Below are 17,480 nucleotides of genomic sequence, written 5' to 3'. Positions count from 1 at the left end.
CCGGGACCTCAGAAAGCTGCCCTTTCAGGGCACTTCGGCAAAACCCACTGGGATGCCAAGACGCACATGCCGCCCGGAGCCCCAATGGGCAATGTTGGCTGGGCAAAGTCACCAAGGGGAAAGGATGTGCACCCCTGGATTTCCCGCTCCTGCACACCCCCCCAACTCACTGCCACCCCACATCCCTGTCTAGGGGTCAATGTGGTTGGAAGGGGGCCCGAAGCGGAGCTTGCACAGCCCCTTATGTAAAACTGAGAAAGCCTCAATTGTGCCTATCGAAGAATGGGGGAGGGAGGCGTCCAGATCCTTCTCCGAGTCTTTCTGCTGCGTCATCAGAGAAGGCCCCAAGGCCCCGCGGTTGCTCCAGTGGACCGGAGAGTTGGGCCCAGTTTCCCAGCTCGTTGTAGGCAATCTTGCCCCCTTTCCCACCTGTCTCCTCTGCCCTTTCTCTCGGGCGCCCCAGGTACTTCTCCAACCTTCTCTTCTCCAGCGGCGCCCCCAGCCCGGCCACTTCAGCCTCTCCTCTGCCGTCCTCCGACCACAGGGCCCTGACTCGCCTTGCCTTGCCTTCTCTTCCTCTGATTCGGGCGACTCTTCAAACATGGGGGGATGAGGGTGTAAAACAAAACAAAACGAAAAGCACCAAACAGATCCCTCCGGGGGCAGACAGGCGGGTTATAATCAAAGTGGCAACAGCTCATTTATTTAGCCAAAAATAGATACTTTCTTGTACAATTTGGTTCACACATATGTACATTTTTCTGTATATACAAAAAAAGTCAAACACGCTTAGTCTCACTGAAACTCCACCCCCCCCAAATCAACCGAACAAACCAACCTCACAAACTCAGCTAATGTGGGGTACAGAAACCACCGGGGGAGGACTGAGGGGAGATTTGTTTTATTTTTCTTTTTTTGTTTCGTTTTCTTTTTAGGTATTCATACACGGACATGCTTACAAGTCATAACTATACAAGAGCGATTTTTTTTTACAATTATTACAACGATTAAAAAAATTTTTTTTTTTTAAAGAGCTAGGATGAGGAGAGAGCCGATAAGACCAGAGCGGCGTCCAGGTGGTTCTGGGGCCTGCAAGAGAGAGGCAGTGGTAGCAAAGGAAGTGAGTTAAGTGCACCGACGCTGCCTAGCATTGGGAGACCCAACCTGGGGCTGAGGCCGGGGGAAGGGAGACGTCTCAATGTGCAATGAGGTGCTATAGATGCTGGTCTTCTGGTTTAACTATAAGGTTGGGCGTGAGGCGTCAAGACCCGAGGTGCGCGGCTGGAAGGTGGTGGGCTTCACGGAGCCACCGCCCGCTCCGAGGTACCCTGGGCCCCGCCCGGGTGCCTGGACTGGGACTCTCGAGCCATCTCTGGGCCCGTGGCGACGACGGAGAAGTGTGTTTCGTCCCCTTTTAGAAGCTCGTCCTAGCTGCGTTCCCCCGGGGGCAGAAGCCCGAGTTTCCTCCTCATTCTTTCCTGCCCCCGACTGCCAGTCCCAACACCCCACCCCAGCTCGGGGTCTCTTACCGCCTGGGCACGGGCTGGAAAGCTGTCTTGAGTAACTTTTTCTCCACTTCCAAGGCACTACAACGATCTACGGGAAGCGGGAGAAAAAGGAAGGCCTTTAGATCGCTCCATTCTGGCGCCCAGGGCCGCGGGAGGCGGGCGAGGAGTGGTAAGCGCCCTGCACCCCCCGGGACCTGCCCGGGCGCGACCCCCAAACTCGCCCCCTCCCTCCGCATCCTGGGCTCCGCAGTCACCTGTTCCGCCCTCGGGCTCCGCCGGCCGAGCGAAGGCGGCGGCGGCGGCCGGGTGGCCCGCGGCTCCGGGAAGTCCCAGCAGGTGTGGAGGGGCCGAGCCGAGCAGGGAGAGCGGGTGCGGGCGTGGGCCGGGCGGCGGGCCTGGAAACGGCCGGTTGGTCCAAGCGGAGAACTTGCCCAGCGGCGCCGAGACGAGTCTCTGAGCCGCGGCGGCGGCGGCCGGAGAGAGCTGCAGGGCTGGGGGCGCGACGGCTGCCCCGGGGGGAGAACCCCCCGCGCCCGGAGGCGAGCGGCGCGGGTTGTCCGGGCTTGTGGCCGTCTCGGCCAGGGACCAGATCTTGGGTTTTTGCAGGGCCGACGCAGGCGCTGGTGCGGGAGCGCAGGGGTCCAGGCCCGCTGAGGGCGAGGGCGGTGATGGCGGAGTCGCGGCCACCGGCGGTGGCACTGGGGCCAGACTCAGGACAGGCAGTGGACGCTCCTCCAAGCCCTCGGAACTGTCGTCGGAGTCGCTATTCTTGGAGTCTGAGATGGGTTCCAGGCCGAGGTCGCCGTCCCTGTGCGCCGCGCCAGGCAGGGCCAGCTCGGGCCCCGCGGCCGCGCCGTCTAAGTTCTCCAAATCGATCTCCTCGTCCTCATCGTCGTCAGCCAGGCCCTCGCCCCCGGTGTCCTCCTCCTCCCCCCCGAGTTCCTCCTCCTCCAGCTCCAGTTCGCGTTTGCTGTCTTCTTCATCCTCCTCCTCGTCTTCCTCCTCTCGCTCGCTCCCGTAAGCGTTGCCCTCCTCGTCCGTGCGGCTGCGGGGCGCCCAAGTCATCTTGTTCTCTTTCTTGAGGCGCCGGCGCGCGTTGGCAAACCAGGTGGACACCTGAGTGAGAGTCATCTTGGTGATGATGGCCAGCATGATCTTCTCGCCCTTGGTGGGGTAGGGGTTCTTGCGATGCTCGTTGAGCCAGGCCTTGAGCGTGCTAGTGCTCTCCCGGGTGGCGTTCTTGGGACGGGACGGGTCCCCGAACTGGTACTGGCCGTATGGGTAGAAGGCGGGGTGCGGGTGAGGAAACGCAGTGGCCGCGGCCGGATGCTGCACCCCCGGGCTGTCCTTCAGCTCATACTGCGTGCCCTGTACGCACAGGGAGAAGGAAGGGACACGCGCGGAGGGAGCGTGGATGAGCCTTGGCCATAGCCGCCTCCACCCTCCCGGCCCAGGCCCCTCTAAGTCTACTCCCGCGCGCACACCTCGTCCGGCGCCCCAGCTCCAACCTCCCCGCTGCGGCTCCCCGGCCACTTACCAGCTGCGGGAAGATGGGCAGCTCGGCCGCGTAGGGCAGGAAGGCGCCGTAGCCTTGAGCGGCTGCGGCTGCCGCTGCCGCCGCGGCGTAGGGCGCCCCGTACACGGACGAGAGTACGTTGGACAAGGACCCCGAGGCAGCCAGCTCTGAGGCTCCGGCTCCCGGGCCGCCACGGGCCCCAGCGCTGCCACCGCCGGCGGCGGCCCCCGGGCGCTCGGGTGGGTAGAGCGGGCGGATGTACTGGTATCCGAGCTGGGGGAAGGACATGGTGGCCCGCGGGGCACGGACGGAGAGGGGGCCCGGCCCCTGGGGCCGCCCAGCTCAGCGCCGCCCGCGGGCTGCGGCGCGCATCGGGGGCTGGGCCGGGCTGGGGCCGCGCTGCCTCCCGCGCTGCGCTGCGCTCGGCGTTTGCCTATTGATCTGCTCCGCGGCGGCGGCGGCGGCGGAGGCGAGGAGCCAGGTCAGGTCCGAACAGATTGGCGGAGATTCCCGGGGCTCCGGGCTCTGATTGACATTTCTACGGGCCCGCAAGCCCCTCCTCTCTGCGCCGCGCTCCCTCCTCTCGGCAGCCGGAGCTGCCTCTGCCCGCGCCTCGCTCCTCACTGCCCTCCTCTCCCCGAGCTGTGTCGCGCCTCGCTTCCCTCGCCCTCCTCTAGTTTTCACTCCCCCTCCTCGCCCTTCCTCTCCCCTCCCCTTTCTGCGCTCCTTTCCCCACCCCCCCCAACCCCCAGGATCGCTTCCGCTCCTTCGGGCTCTTTCACTTTCCTGGATGCTATGAAACTCTCGTCTTTCTCTTCTTTTTCCCTCTCTCACTATTCCTTTCTCTTCCCTCTCTGTTCCCTTCACTCTTTCTTTTAAAAACCTATTTCTCTCTACTTACACTACACTCCCCGCACCCCCATCCCCGGCCTCTGCTCTCCGGGCTAAGGCGGCCTAAAGTTGTGGACACTTCGGGTGTCGTGCGGGGGGTGCGTGTCCGTATCTGTGTCTGTTTGTCCGTCCCCGCCCTCACCCCCCTCCCTCACCCTTCCCCAAATCTCGGGCCTGACGTCGCGCCCTCTTATTCGACTTTTCCTTGCGTCTCCTTCGCGAGTCACCAATCGCCTGGGCGCCCTGCAGGCGAGGCCGCCCACCCCCGCGGATACTGCGCGCAGGGCGGGGCGGGGCGGGGCGGGAGCCCGGGCTCTGCTAGTCCCTTCCCACCCCCTCTGGCCCGCGGCGGGAGGAGGGGGGGGCGGGAGGCGCGGGGACCGGGGTTAGTACGGGGTCAGGTCGCCCCTCCCGCTTCCCGCCTCTCGGTACCTCTCCCCCCGCCCCAGCGCGCGGGGCCTGGGTCGGGACCAGACCTTGGACCAGGCGCTGGGGCTTTACTCTGCCCGGGTCCGCTTTCCAGCTCGCACCTCTGGACTCCCGGCCACTCTGAGGCGTGGGGAGGGAGCTTGAAGAGTGCGCGAGGGATCGGGGGTGCGTTATAAGGGAGTCTTCAAGGACCGTCTCTCTGCCGAGGGAGGCGAAGCAGCCCCCTGCTCAAGAGGACCAAATCCAGCAGTTAACCACGTTAACGCCGCACGGGTGTCAGGCTGCAGAATCCCGTCTTAGAAATGGCGGGGGGGAGGGGTGGGGCCGAAGGGTGGACGCCCCGGGAATCCTGGGGAGCGACGTCAGGAAAGTGGAGGCTGCCCGTGCCCTAAGCTGGCGTGGGATGGGGGAGGAGCAGGGAGCCGGGTGGCGGAGGCTCCAGGAACTTTCGGGGAGCGCTTGGAGAAGTTTGTATATTGGAATTTTCGGTCCGTAGAGATTCTTCGTTTCACTACCCCTTGTCCTGCTCCCGGGTCTCTGCGCCAACCTGTTTTCTTTTGGCAGGTATACAACCTCCCGCTCGGGTGGGGATGGGAGGCAAGACTTAATTTTATAGTGGGATATTTCCTAAACCAAACCTGAAATCCCAGTAGCCGGGCGCCCACCTTCACGGATTAGGGCGTGCAGGCTAGAGCAGGATTGAAATTCCCGGTATTGCGGCGGCTTCGGGCTAAACGCTTTAGGCCGCTGCGGCGACCTACGCACAGGCCAGGCCTGCAGCAGGAGCGCTGCGGGGACAGCACCCGGGGCGGTAACTGCCTTGGAGTTGCCAGTCCCGGCTCGGAGGCGGAAACTGGCCTCCGCGGGCTGATTGATAGAGGAATCGAATCCGAATTCCACCAGAGGGGAGGGATCGGAGAATCTTGGCCCCTGCTCTCTCTAGTCTCAGCAACAACAGGGAGCCCCAGTGGGGAGTCCCGCGGGCACTCAGTTTTGACCCCACCCCACTCCCCGCCTCTTTCTACCAGTCTTAGCACGGGTCGGCGGCTCCAGTAGGTGTGAAGGCCGAGAAAATTGGGGGGAACGCAAAGGAAAGTTTGGGGGCAGCTAGGTTTGGGGTTCGATTGGGGAAACTAAGGGGCGGCCTTCTCAAATTGGGTCAGACTGCTTCCCTAACCTCCTCCCCGCCTGCTTATGCTTGGTGCCGGGTGTTGGCCTTAACTGGAGTCTCCCCTGGAGAGGAGGTATCAGGGGAAGCTCTGGCTTTGAAATGTTTTCCCGGCGCCTGATTTCGTTTTCAGTTAAACCTCTCAGCGAAGTGGCATAGGGAATCATGGGCTCACCTTCTCGCGAAAGATCTCAGGGTTACAAAATTGAGGGTAACCTTATTACCTGGAGCGTTTCCTAAGTGTCAGACCCGGAGCCTCGACGTCCCTGGAAACCTAGAGTTTGCACAAAGTAGTGGCGCCAGACCCGCGAGGAGACAAGAGCGAGATTCTGAGGCAGGGAAACTGGGGCTGCGCTGGGCCGCTATTTAACTCAGCTCTTCCAGAAGGAAAAGAGAGAACAATGAGCCCCGGAGATGATGCTTCTGTCCGCCTTAACCAGCTATCGACCTGGCTGTGTCTCGGGCTGCGGGAGGCGGGAAAGAGGCCAGGGAAGGGGCGAGGCTGTTCTCAATGACTTAGCCACGCCGGGCCGGGGCACCCATGGCCCGGAAGGTGAACCTCTAACCCAGATAAGGACCCAAGAACCTCTATTATTTAGATACCTCCAAGCGCCCCAGGTCTCGAGCAGAGTCGGTCTCTCCGCTACCCTAGTCTCCAGATAAGATCAGCCCTGCCATAGCCCGGGCGATCTGCGCCGCACGTCGGGACGCAGAGTCCTAGGCAGCCGAGCCCCGACGTGGCGCTGGCTCGCTCCCCAACTCCACCAGGCCAGTAGAGCCCGGCTCCGAACTGAACTCACGGGTCCAAGGGCAGCCGAGCCTTTTCCAGGGATTTTTAATCCACGAGTTGGGGTCAAAGTGACACTCGCACAGGGAGGAAAAGCAGGTGCACGGGAAGTTGATTTGGGAAAGGCATGCGCGCAAAAACGCGCCGCGCGCAAACCCTTCTCCATCATCTCGCTTTCTTCCAGTGTTCCCAGAGCACAAAGCGTTTCGGAGGCTTCTGTAGACGTTTTCTCAACGCGGCCCAGAGTGTGGGGAATGCAAGGGGGCGTCCATAGCACTCGCTTAGCGCGCACAGCAGCGCTCCCCGGTCTCGCACTTGGAGCCGCGGCCCGACGTGTGCCCAGGGCCGGCGGCCCGTCTGGCTCAGGGGCTGCGCTGCGTACTGTACACGAGCCGCGAGCCACCAGGCCCCTTTCTGCCCCCTCCTCGCCCAGACCACGTTGTCCACGCGTCCCCATCGGGGGGCGCCGCTGTAGCCCTAAGTTTACCCGCCGAGGCCCATCTTCTGTCCTTCCCTCCCAGGCCCGAAGTCCCCGGGCTGTAGTGAGGACCCGCGATCCCTCGGCTTCCTGCAGACGCCTTGGCGCACGCTCCCACCGCTCCCTCCCCCCGCGCTCGGGTTACAGGTTAATGAAATGCTCGTTTTCCTCAGTCATTTGTTTTGTTTTCCTGCAAAGTTCTGATAAGTAGCTAACCAACGAAGCTTGTAATTACAATCTTACAGAAACCGGGCCGATCTGTATATAAATCTCACCATCCAATTACAAGATGTAATAATTTTGCACTCAAGCTGGTAATGAGGTCTAATACTCGTGCATGCGATAATCCCCTCTGGATGCTGGCTTGATCAGATGTTGGCTTTGTAATTAGACGGGCAGAAAATCATTATTTCATGTTCAAATAGAAAATGAGGTTGGTGGGAAGTTAATTTCTCTCCGCTCTGTGAAGCGTAGACAAGAATTTAATGATTTAATTACAGTTGTAAGCCCTTTCCATGAGACTTAAATTGAGCTGAGAATATTTTTTTCTTTCTCTCTCTCTCTCTCTCTCTCTCTCTCTCTCTCTCTCTCTCTCTCTCTCTTCTGCGTTCTCTCTCTCTGCTATTAGCAGCCGCGTGGATGCCCGAGTGCGTGGCCTGGTGTCCGCACCGGGAGGGGTTTGTGTCTGAACAGGAATCCGGACCCCGAGTATCCCAGCAGGCGCGGGGCCGCGGCCTCCAGGGCCGCCTCAGAACGGACTGCCTCTCCCCACCAGCCGCCAGGGCCTCGGAGCCCCTCCCTGGGTCCAGAGAAGCGACGGGGAAACTTTGCGAGAAACTTTGCCAACTTCGCTCTCGGCGAGGGAGAGGCTGCCCGAATGGCCGGGCCAACGGCTGGCCGCGACGCGCGGGGTGGGCCCCCAGCCGGGCCCGGGCACCCGGAGCGAGCCGGGCCGCCCAAGGAGCCGCGCCAGGCCGGCCGGCCCCTCGCTCCCCCACTCCGCCCCTGCCCCTCCCCGACCTGGCCCGCGCCCTTGGGTCTCCAAGCAGCCGAGATGCGCAGCGCCCAGAACTGCCAGGATCGGGGAAACCTGGCCCTCAGCGCGACTGATGTTATTATTATTTTTTTTTTTACCTCTCTAGGATCATCCTTTTCCACCTGACTCGAGCAGTTTCACTCCCTCCCCCTCCTTTGTTTGTCTCTATCCGCCTGTCTTTCCCACTCTCTATATATTCGATTTCTAGGTCACTGCTTTTTCTTCTCTTTCCTCAATCCCCTCATTTCGCCGTTTTCTTTTTTCCTCTGGACCACTTTTCAGTCCACTTTTCTCAGTTTTGCTCCCTCCCTCTTCCCTTATATATGGCTTTTCCCCCTCTGACTCTGCATCTCTTTCCCTCGCCCTCATTTCTTGTTCTTTCTTTTTCTTCATCCCTCTCTTTCATCCTAATCTGTTTCCCTCCTTCGTCGATTTCTTGGTCTCTCAGGTTCTTTGCATGTATTTTCTCTGCTCTTCCTCTCCAGGATCCGTCCCCTCCCCCCCCCCCGCCGTGGATCTGCCTTCCTGGCGGCGCCCCCTCCTCATCCATCTTGGGAGATGAATATGTCGCTTTATTGGATGCCGAGGCCAGAGCTGGGTGATGGGGCTCGGCCAGCCTAGCGCGTTTTCTTCATGCATATTGACGAGATGGTAATGAGTGCGTTTGCATTGTTGCATGGAGGTGCTTCTTTTCCTGCCGCAGTTCGGAGCCGACGAGGGTGTCGCGGGCCCAAGAGTGCCCGCGCACCCGGCCTGATGGCCGCATATGGCCCTCAGAGGGTTCACCGCGCTCAGGGCCGGGGAAGGAAGTGACCTCGCCGAGCGCCCGCTCGGGCCGCCGCCTCCTTGGGCTTCTCCACAAAGGCTGGCGGCCCTCCTCTCATTAAAGCCTCATTACTGGAACCCCCGCTTGGCTTGCGACGGTTCCTTCGCGCCCCCCAGCCCAGGGGCCTCAGAACCCCCTCCCCTGATGTTTTGAGGCCCGTGATGGAGCGCCACCAGGAAATTAGTGCCTGACAACATCGTCTAATGGCAATAAATTATTTGCGATGCCGAATGACACGTCACGGGATCAAACACAGCCGCATTGTGTACGGTGCCCTCGCTCCCTCCTTGTTAACTTGGAGGGCGCAGTGGCCGCTCTTGGTCAGGGAAGGTTGTGCGCAGGCCCCTGGCTGTCCGCTCCCGCCTGGGCTCAGCCGACCTGGAGGTCCTAGCCGTTCTAGAGGGGCGTGTCCCTCCCAGAGAAGATCTGCAAACCTCAGGACCCAGGCACGCCTCTCCAAGAGGTGAAGGTTTTTGAAAGTCAGGAGCTCAGAGGGCGCAAACTCTGAGTTGAGCTCAGAGGGAAGCGACGTACTCCTTGCTGGAAAATCAGAAGGGCATGAAGCCTCCGTTCCAGACACAGTCGAGCGGAGAACCTCTGGACATGACACTTTTGCACTAATCTCCCCGTTCTCTTCCAACTCCGTACTGGGAAAGTTGAGAGCTCTTGGTTTAGAAGCAAAAATGTCAAATCTGGCCTTGTCTGGAATTGGGTAATATCGCGTCCCCCAAAGTTCATGCCCACGGCTACCACCTCTACGATTATTTGCTTAATGTTTTCCCTTACGTTGACTCACTTTAAATACTTAAATACCTGTTTTTGGAAAAAAACCTTGATACTACGACTGTGACTGGAAAAGTGGCTGTTACTCACCATAAAAGGGAATTGTAAAAGATAAACACAACCAACCAACGTTAATACAGGTTAGCTATGTTGCTTGCCTGGGAATGACTTCTAGAGGTCCATCTGTGTGTGTGTGTGTGTGTGTGTGTGTGTGTATTAGCAAGTGTTGAGATTGTCAAATACGAATCTTTCTAGAAGAAATGAGAGAACTAAAAAGGGAATGTTTCTCACTCTTCAATAATGTTAATTCTTTGTCTCCACACTATCTAAAATTATGTTGAGGACCCTAAAAGTTGCACTGGTTTAGGGTTTACCAATGTCTATTGAAGAGTATGTAAAAAATTCAAGATAAAAAAATAACATGTTGAATTATTATTATTTACCCAATAGCTGTGTTAAACATGTTCACACAGTATCACATTTAATTCTCACAATAGACCTCCAAGGGAGAGACTAGCTTAGGGTGGCCATGTATGGTTGTGCAGGATGCTCGCTGAACAAGGGAACCCAGCTGAGGAACTAAGAGGGTCTGAAGTTCAGTCCTTGTGTGCTCATCAAGCTGAGTACCTCAGCTCAGGGCTGCACTTGAGGAAAAGTGTATTTCTCTAATTTGCACAAAGTTGGGGTATGACCTAGCTCTTATTTGAGGCTTAGAGAACTTGGCCAAGCCCAGACTGGAACCCCATCTGATATTCATCCTTCTAGGGGGAAGACCAGGGTGTTTTGGGGATTGGGGGAGGTGGTGCTGGGAGGCTCGGAGCGGGATACTGAAAGACTAGTCCCTGGTTTGACCAAAGGTAAAGGCAGCGAGACTGCTGGGTTTTCCCTTCCCCTTGATCCTCACACTTCATGCAAATATTTGGAGAGGACTTGAGTAAAAATACAGCGGGTCAAGGGCCCATTTTCCCTGCTAGCAGCCAGGCTGGGGTAGGGGGAGAAGATATCCTGGTTTGCTTGACCTAACTATGGGCGTTTAGACCTGTTCCTTGCCTTTTTTGGTTCAGTTTACCTGCATGAGTTTATAGACCAGAGTTCTGCTTTGTTGCCATCCCTACTGTTAGACCAGTGTCCTTATAAGAAGAGGAGAAAAGACACAGAGATAGACACAGAAGGGAACAAGGTGATGTGAAGACAGAGGCAAAGATAGGATTGATGCATCTGTAAGCCAAGGAATGCCAAACATTGCTGACAATCACCAGAAGCTAGAAAGAGGCAAGAAAGTATTCTCCCCTAGGGCCTTCAGAGAGAGCATAGCCCTGTCAGTACCTTGATATCAGACATCTAGTCTTCAGAACCATAAATTTCTGTTGTTTCAAGCCATCTAGTTTGTGGTAATTTGTTACAGAAGCAGCCCTAGGAAACTAATGTATAGAGTGATGTGATGGGGGTAAGAGAGCTGTTACTTTAGATAGCACAATCACAAATCTGTGGGGAGATGATGTTTTAGCTAAGATGGAGCCAGTCGTGAAATTCTGGGGGGCAAGTGTATTTTAAAGCTGCTCGGTCCAATACAGTAGCTGCTAGCCACATGTGGCCATAGAACACTTGAAATGCAGCTGGTCCAAAATGAGATAAGCTGAAAGAGTAAAACACCACCAGATATTAAAGACTTAGTATGAAAAGAAAAGAATGTAAAATATCTCATTCATTTTAAGATATTAATTGCAAATTGAAATGATAATATTTTGGGTAGATCAAGTTAAAGAAAGAATATTATTAAAAGTAATTTCACCTGCTTCCTTTTACCTTTCTAAATGTGGGCAGTAGAAAATTTCAAATTACATTTGTGGCTCACATTATATTTCTATTGCATGGTGTTGTTCTAAAGGGAAGGAACAGCATGTGCAAAGGCCCTGTGGCAGGGAAGGAACTTCATGTGTTCAGTACTTCTATACTCAGCCTTATTTGGTGATGTTGCTAAACCTGGGGAGCTGATCCAAGAAGCCCTATTGAACTTACAAAGAATAAATATATGTCTTCGTTCCTTCTTCTCAGTGGAAGGAGAGGTCATGAAATTCAGCCCTTCAGCCTGAATGGCACCTCCTTTCTCCTTTCCAACTCTCTTAGGCACAAACTCTGCCCATCCATTCTGCTCAGTACGTCCATCTCACCCTCTCCCTATGCTTGCTTTTTTTAAAAAAAATAATTAATTAATTAATTTTTGGCTGCATTGGGTCTTCATTGCTCCGCGTGGGCTTTCTCTAGTTGTGACGAGCTGGGGCTACTCTTCATTGCGGTGTGCGGGCTTCTCACTGCAGTGGCTTCTCTTGTTGCAGAGCATGGGCTCTAGGCGCGCGGGCTTCAGTAGTTGTGGCGCGCAGACTCAATAGTTGTGGCTTGCGGGCTCTAGAGCACAGGCTCAGTAGTTGTGGCGCACAGGCTTAGTTTTTCCACGGCATGTGGAATCTTCCTGGACCAGGGCTTGAACCCGTGTCCCCTGCATTGGCAGGTGGATTCTTAACCACTGTGCCACCAGGGAAGTCCTCCCTATGCTTGTTAAGATGAAGGACTTGGAATGAGGTCTAGCTCCATAAGTCTCCTTATCTGCTGATGGCTGGCGCCAAGGCCATGGTATGATGGTACAGAGCAGAGACCACCCTTCTCAAACACACAGCTTGTAAAGTGAACTTCAAAGACCATGTTAGTCCACTTATTAAGCTAGAATTTTGCTCTTCCAAGACAGAGGTATTACAAAATGGTAGAACACAAAATGGTATTCTAGGCAATGGGATGCTGCCTCTGAGACAAGATGATAAAAGGACTGTGGGTTCTGTCTTGGGCACTTTCTGACTCTCTGTCTCTGAGATTACCAGCTGCCATGTTGTGAGGATGCTCAGACTGCCGACGGAGGGGCCCATATGGCAAGGAACTGAGACCTGCTGGCCTCCACATGGGTGAGCTTGGAAGCAGATTCTCCAGTCCCCACTGACTCCTCAGGGGACTGTAGCTCTGACCAACAGCTTGACAGCAGCCCCATGAGAAACCCTGGGCCAGAGGCACCAGCTAAGCTGCACCTAGAGTCTGACTCATAGAAACTGTGAAATAATAAATGTTTGTTGTTTGAAGCTAGAAGTAGGCAAACTACAGGTGGGCTGGCTGTCTATTTTTGTAAAGTTTTATTGGAACACGAGAATGTCCATTGTCTGTGGCTGCTTTTAGGCTCCAATAGCAGAAGCTGTTGAGTAGTTGCAGTGGACATCATACAGCCCACAGGTCTGAAATATTTACTCTCTGGCCCTTTAAGGAAAAGTTTGCTGATCCCTGCTGTGTTTTAGAATAATTGTTACAGAAATAGGTGACTAATACAATGACCTTAGGATCTAGAACAATGGGCCTAACTGGGCTTGTATGGTATGGGGCAGGGCTTCTGATTTCAGTTTAGCTCCATTTAAGAGGTGTTAACTGAGCATCTACTGTGTGCCAGGCCCAGTCTCAATCATATTCCAGAATGCTGCATTTATTCCTTTATCTGTTGTCCCCTCAGGCACTGCTGCGTTGATGGCATTCTGTAGGTGTGCCAAGTGTCTGTGGATTTAAATTGGCTTTTAGAGATTGGAATTAGCAGGACATTCTTTGGAAACACAGTGGAGTTCTCTGTAATCATGGAGCAGGCAGATTTCGGCTGCTATGTATGTGAAGAGTTTGTTGGTTGTTAACAATCTGGAAATGTTCCTATTGCCTTACCCTGAGCCTCCCAGGGCTCTCCTGCTGCCCCAGCTGCCCACCGCCCCCCCTCCTTGGCCCAATGGTCCAGCAACCACAGGGCATAAGGCAGGCACAGCAGGGGCCTCCGGAGCTTTTGGGGTCTACTCTGATTGGTCAGTTCTCATGTCATACCAGTGACGGCATATTTATATGTCACCCCAAGACAAACCCTGACTGCCAGCCACTGCTCCACCTTAGTCTTGGTGTGTGGAGGAGGAAGGCCCATCTCCACTGCTCTCCAAGGCCAGACCTTGGGCCTGGCCCTGAAGAGACACTCAGCGATGTTGTCCGTATGATGGAATTCACTGGTGTCCATTGAATGTTTGCCCTTTTCTGGGGTAGAGAAGGGAGAGGATGCAAAGAAGAATAAGACATGGGGGTTCTGTAGCCAGATCTTCTGTGGTGAAATCAAACCCCATTTCTTACCTTGGGCAAGTGACTCAGTTCTCTGTGCCTCAGTTTCCTCCTCTGTGACAATGATAGTTCCTACCTCATGGCATTTTTACTGAGGAGAAAGTAATATAATTTTATATATAGATATAAAATTATAATATATATATTGTATGCCAGTATATCATATCAATATAATGTAATTATATATGATATAATAATATAAAGATAACGCTAACACAAGTGCTAAGAATAACACCTGTACCTGGTAAGCACTCAGAAAATGCTAGCAAAACAGCCCAGGGACCAGAAGAATAAACTCAGAGGGGGTCGTGATAATGGCAAGGTGTAAGTTCAGTCAGTGTGGAATGAGCGCTGACGATGTTCCCACAATGCACACAGGGCTGGTTTCCTGGGCAAGTGACCCGTGCCCAGTGCCCCCTGCTTAGAAGCACCCTGCACTTGGTTTAATGCTTTACCCTTGCCATCTCGACATTCTTAAGTAACTTTTGTTTGTTTGCTCGGTTTTTTTAATTGCATTTTTAAATTCATTTTTATTGGAGTATAATTGCTTTACAACGTTGTGTTAGTTTCTGCTGTACAGCAAAGTGAGTCAGCTATACGTGTACATATATCCCCTCTTTTCTGGATTTCCTTCCCATTTAGGTCACCACAGAGCACTGTGTAGAGTTCCCTGTGCTACACAGTAGCTTCTCATTAGTTATCTATTTTATACATAGTAGTATATATATATCAATCCCAATGTCCCAGTTCATCCCACCCTACCCTTCACCCCCAACCCCGGTATCCATATGTTTGTTCTCTATCTCTGCTTTGCAAATAAGTTCATCTGTATCATTTTTCTAGCTTCTGCATAAAAGCTATATTATACGATATTTGTTTTTCTCTTTCTGACTTACTTCACTCTATATGAGTCTCTAGGTCCATCCAGATGTCTGCAAAATGCGCAATCAAAATTCTTAAGTAACTTCTGAACAAAGGGCCCACATTTTCATTTTGCACTGAGCCCTGAAGGTTATGTAGTGATCTTGCATACAGAGGTGGGTGAGGCACAGTTCTGCTCCTCGGGAGCTTTGCAAGCCTGCTAGGTGGGCGGATGGACCCACCGTAATCACATCACAGAGTTATAGGCATCCTGGGGGAGTGTTGGGCTTCCACATGTGCGCCCACGCATCTAGGTTGGGTGGAAACCGCCAAGAAGACCTGCTTGAAGCTGCAAAGGCCAAGCCTGCCTGATTCCACCATGGCAACCCCAAGAGAGACTCCAGCAAGGAAACCACATCCCATGATGCATTTGTTCAGGGAATGCTGCTTGGATTTATCTTCTGCAAGAGGAATAAGGTTTTGAATTTCTATTTTTGAAACCTTTGGAGAATCCCTCTTTAATCACTGATGACAGTTTGACGTTTTTCCAGCTGTTTAGAAGCAGTAGACAAGTCAAGTCGCTCGGCAGGGCACGGGTTGGCATGCTGGGATGAGTTTGGGTTCTAACCTCCCTCCAATCCCTGTCTCCTCTCAGCTTTGAGGAAAAGGGAAGGAAAAAAGAAGAAAACCCAAACCCAGGCTCTTGCGGGGTCTGTGCCCGTCGGTGCCGTCTGCATTTGGGGGTTTACTCCTGAGAGTGAAATCTTAATTGGGCAACTCTGTCTTTCCTCCTCCCAGATTCGTGGACTCACCTCCTTCTCGCCAGCAGAGGATTCCAGTGGCTTGTGTCTTTCCCTCATTAAATTCGCCTCTTGGTCGGGAAGACTGTTTTATTGACTCAACAGGCACCAGTGACGGCTCTTCATTTTTTTACGTGGTCTTCCACGGGCAATCAAGACGTGGGTGTGGATAATAACCCAGGTTCCATCTTCACCTGACTTACTGGATAAGAGCATGTGCTCAAATCTTAGCTTTGCCTCTTACTCTCTGGGGGACATTGGGAAAGTTACTTGACCTCTCTGTGCCTCAGTTTCTCCATCTATAAAATGCCAGGAGGAAAATTAAATGACTTAATACATATAAAGTGCTTAGAACACATAATTAAGCGTTTAGGCATATAAATATGTATATAACATATTTTAAAAGACATCCTTCCCACTTATTATTATGTATGGATATACTATTACCTCTATCATCATACTTCTATCTATAAGAACACGTGTATATAACACCCTCTACATTCCAGGTGTGTTTTTAAGCCCTCTACAAGAATCACCTCCCTCAAACCTCAAAATGACGGTGTGAGGTAGGGACTGTTTTTTCCCCCATTTTATAGATAAAGGAAACTGGGGCACAGAGAAGTTAAGTAGCTTGCCTGAGGTCACACAGCTGGAACCAAGAGTCATACTCAGGCCTTTAGCGCCAGAGTCACTCCCCACACTTATCCTTTGGGATCTACTCATGCATATAGCACGCTTTGCTGAACATTTAGGACTTTTCCTTTTCAAATAACATTTTCAACTTCTTATTGAAGAATAATAGACATACATGAAATGCATGTATCATAAGTGTAGAACACATGTATTTTCACAAAGTGAAACCAGCATCCAGCATCCACATCAGGAAACAGAAGATGATGGTCCCTCAGGAGGCCCCTGGGTCTTCTGGTCACTCCATTCCCATCCCCCACCCATGAATACCCACTAGCCCGACTTCCAACAGCAGAGATTAGTTTTGCCTAGTTTTATACCTTATGAAAACAGAACCACGCAGCATGTATTCTTTTGATTCTGGCCTATTTTGCTTAATATTATGTTTGTAAGATTCATCCTTATTTTTGCTTGTGGTTGTAGATTGTTTATTCTCCTTACTGCATAGGGTCCCATGTATCATTTATCTATCTATTCTACCGTTGATGGGCGTCTGGGTCGTTTTCATGAATAGTGCTACTAGGAACATTCTGGCACATGTTTTTCGGTGGACATATATATGCACTTCTGTCGCGTGTATTCCTAGGAATAGGACAGCGGATATGCATATATTCGGCTTTAGTAGACACTGCTAAACGGTTTGCCAAAGTTTTTTCAGGACACTGTGTGGTGGTGGTGGGGAATGAGATCGGGGGTTGGGTATTTTGTAAGTGATTTCCCTTTCTGACCATTGACTGGAAATGAAACATGACATTTGGACCTAGTGGCGGGCAGAGTCATCAAGGTACGCCAGGGACTTATTTATGGGGTTTTGTTAAACATCCCACCTTTCTTTAATTTCTGCAGGATATCCTCTTCCTGTAAAGTTGGCCGAAAGGGCAAACCGTGCAGGTTTCGTGATGTAGCTGTTAGAGCTGAAAGGCAGAGCAGCAGTGGGGTTGACACTGGTCCCCAGTGGGTGTGAGCCTGGCACTGACCCCTTCTCACCCTGTGAATCCACAGAGTGAGCGTGATGGAGCGGCTCATCCGCTCATCACCAAGCGTTGACTAAGTGCTCTCTGCATGGCCCACCCTGTGCTAGACGCCAGGGACACAGTGGTATACAGGTCGGCCGGATCCCTGTCCTCTCTGGGCTTACATCCTCCTGGAGGACTCATTCAAACAGGGACATGAACAACTTGAAACAAGTATTTTCAGAGCATGGTAAGAAAATGAAAAAAATAAAATAACATAAAACAAGGATATGAGAAAGCAAGTAATTGGGAAGGTGGGCGGCATTGTTGACAGCCCAGGGAAAGGACACCAGTCATCAGTTTAGAAATATCTCAGTATTTAGAAACATTGAGCAGGGCCGGTCTCTTGGGCCTGCGGGTCTGTGCACTTGCTGTGAGGCTCTGCTCTTGCTGTCCTAAAAGACTTAATCATTTTTGAGCAAGAGCCCACATTTTCATTTTGTCCTGGGCCCCATGGATCACGTAATTGGTCCTGCCAGGTTGTTGGAGCGGGGAACAAAGAAACTGCATGTAAG

General features: G+C 53.3%; 1 protein-coding gene across 2 annotated transcripts; it reads right to left on the bottom strand.

Annotated features, from left to right (window-relative positions):
- Positions 1 to 885: 885 nt before the first annotated feature.
- Positions 886 to 4,024, bottom strand: IRX3 (iroquois homeobox 3). 2 transcript variants are annotated; one of them, XM_082606405.1, is made up of 4 exons: positions 3,046 to 4,024; positions 1,749 to 2,876; positions 1,530 to 1,596; positions 886 to 1,089 (listed from the first exon to the last, which is right to left on the bottom strand). In XM_082606405.1, the coding sequence occupies exons 1-4, from the start codon at positions 3,310 to 3,312 to the stop codon at positions 956 to 958; spliced, it is 1,596 nt and encodes a 531-aa protein (XP_082462531.1). In that variant the 5' UTR covers positions 3,313 to 4,024; the 3' UTR covers positions 886 to 955. The 2 variants fall into 2 exon arrangements, with proteins under 2 accessions (XP_082462531.1, XP_082462530.1); XM_082606404.1 differs by having other exon boundaries at positions 1,763 to 2,876.
- Positions 4,025 to 17,480: the final 13,456 nt, after the last annotated feature.

Source organism: Mesoplodon mirus (assembly GCF_964341445.2).
Source record: "Mesoplodon mirus genome assembly, chromosome: 19".
NCBI classification, from domain to species: Eukaryota; Metazoa; Chordata; class Mammalia; order Artiodactyla; family Ziphiidae; genus Mesoplodon; species Mesoplodon mirus.
This window is presented reverse-complemented; position numbering and strand designations above follow the sequence as displayed.

Coding starts and splice junctions, on each gene's coding strand:
- IRX3 (XM_082606405.1), bottom strand. CDS start 3,312: ATGTCCTTCCCCCAGCTCGGATACCAGTACATCCGCCCGCTCTACCCA. Junction 2,877..3,045: donor TGCCCATCTTCCCGCAGCTG/GTAAGTGGCCGG, acceptor CTGTGCGTACAG/GGCACGCAGTATGAGCTGAA. Junction 1,090..1,529: donor TTCCAGCCCGTGCCCAGGCG/GTAAGAGACCCC, acceptor TCTCTCTTGCAG/GCCCCAGAACCACCTGGACG.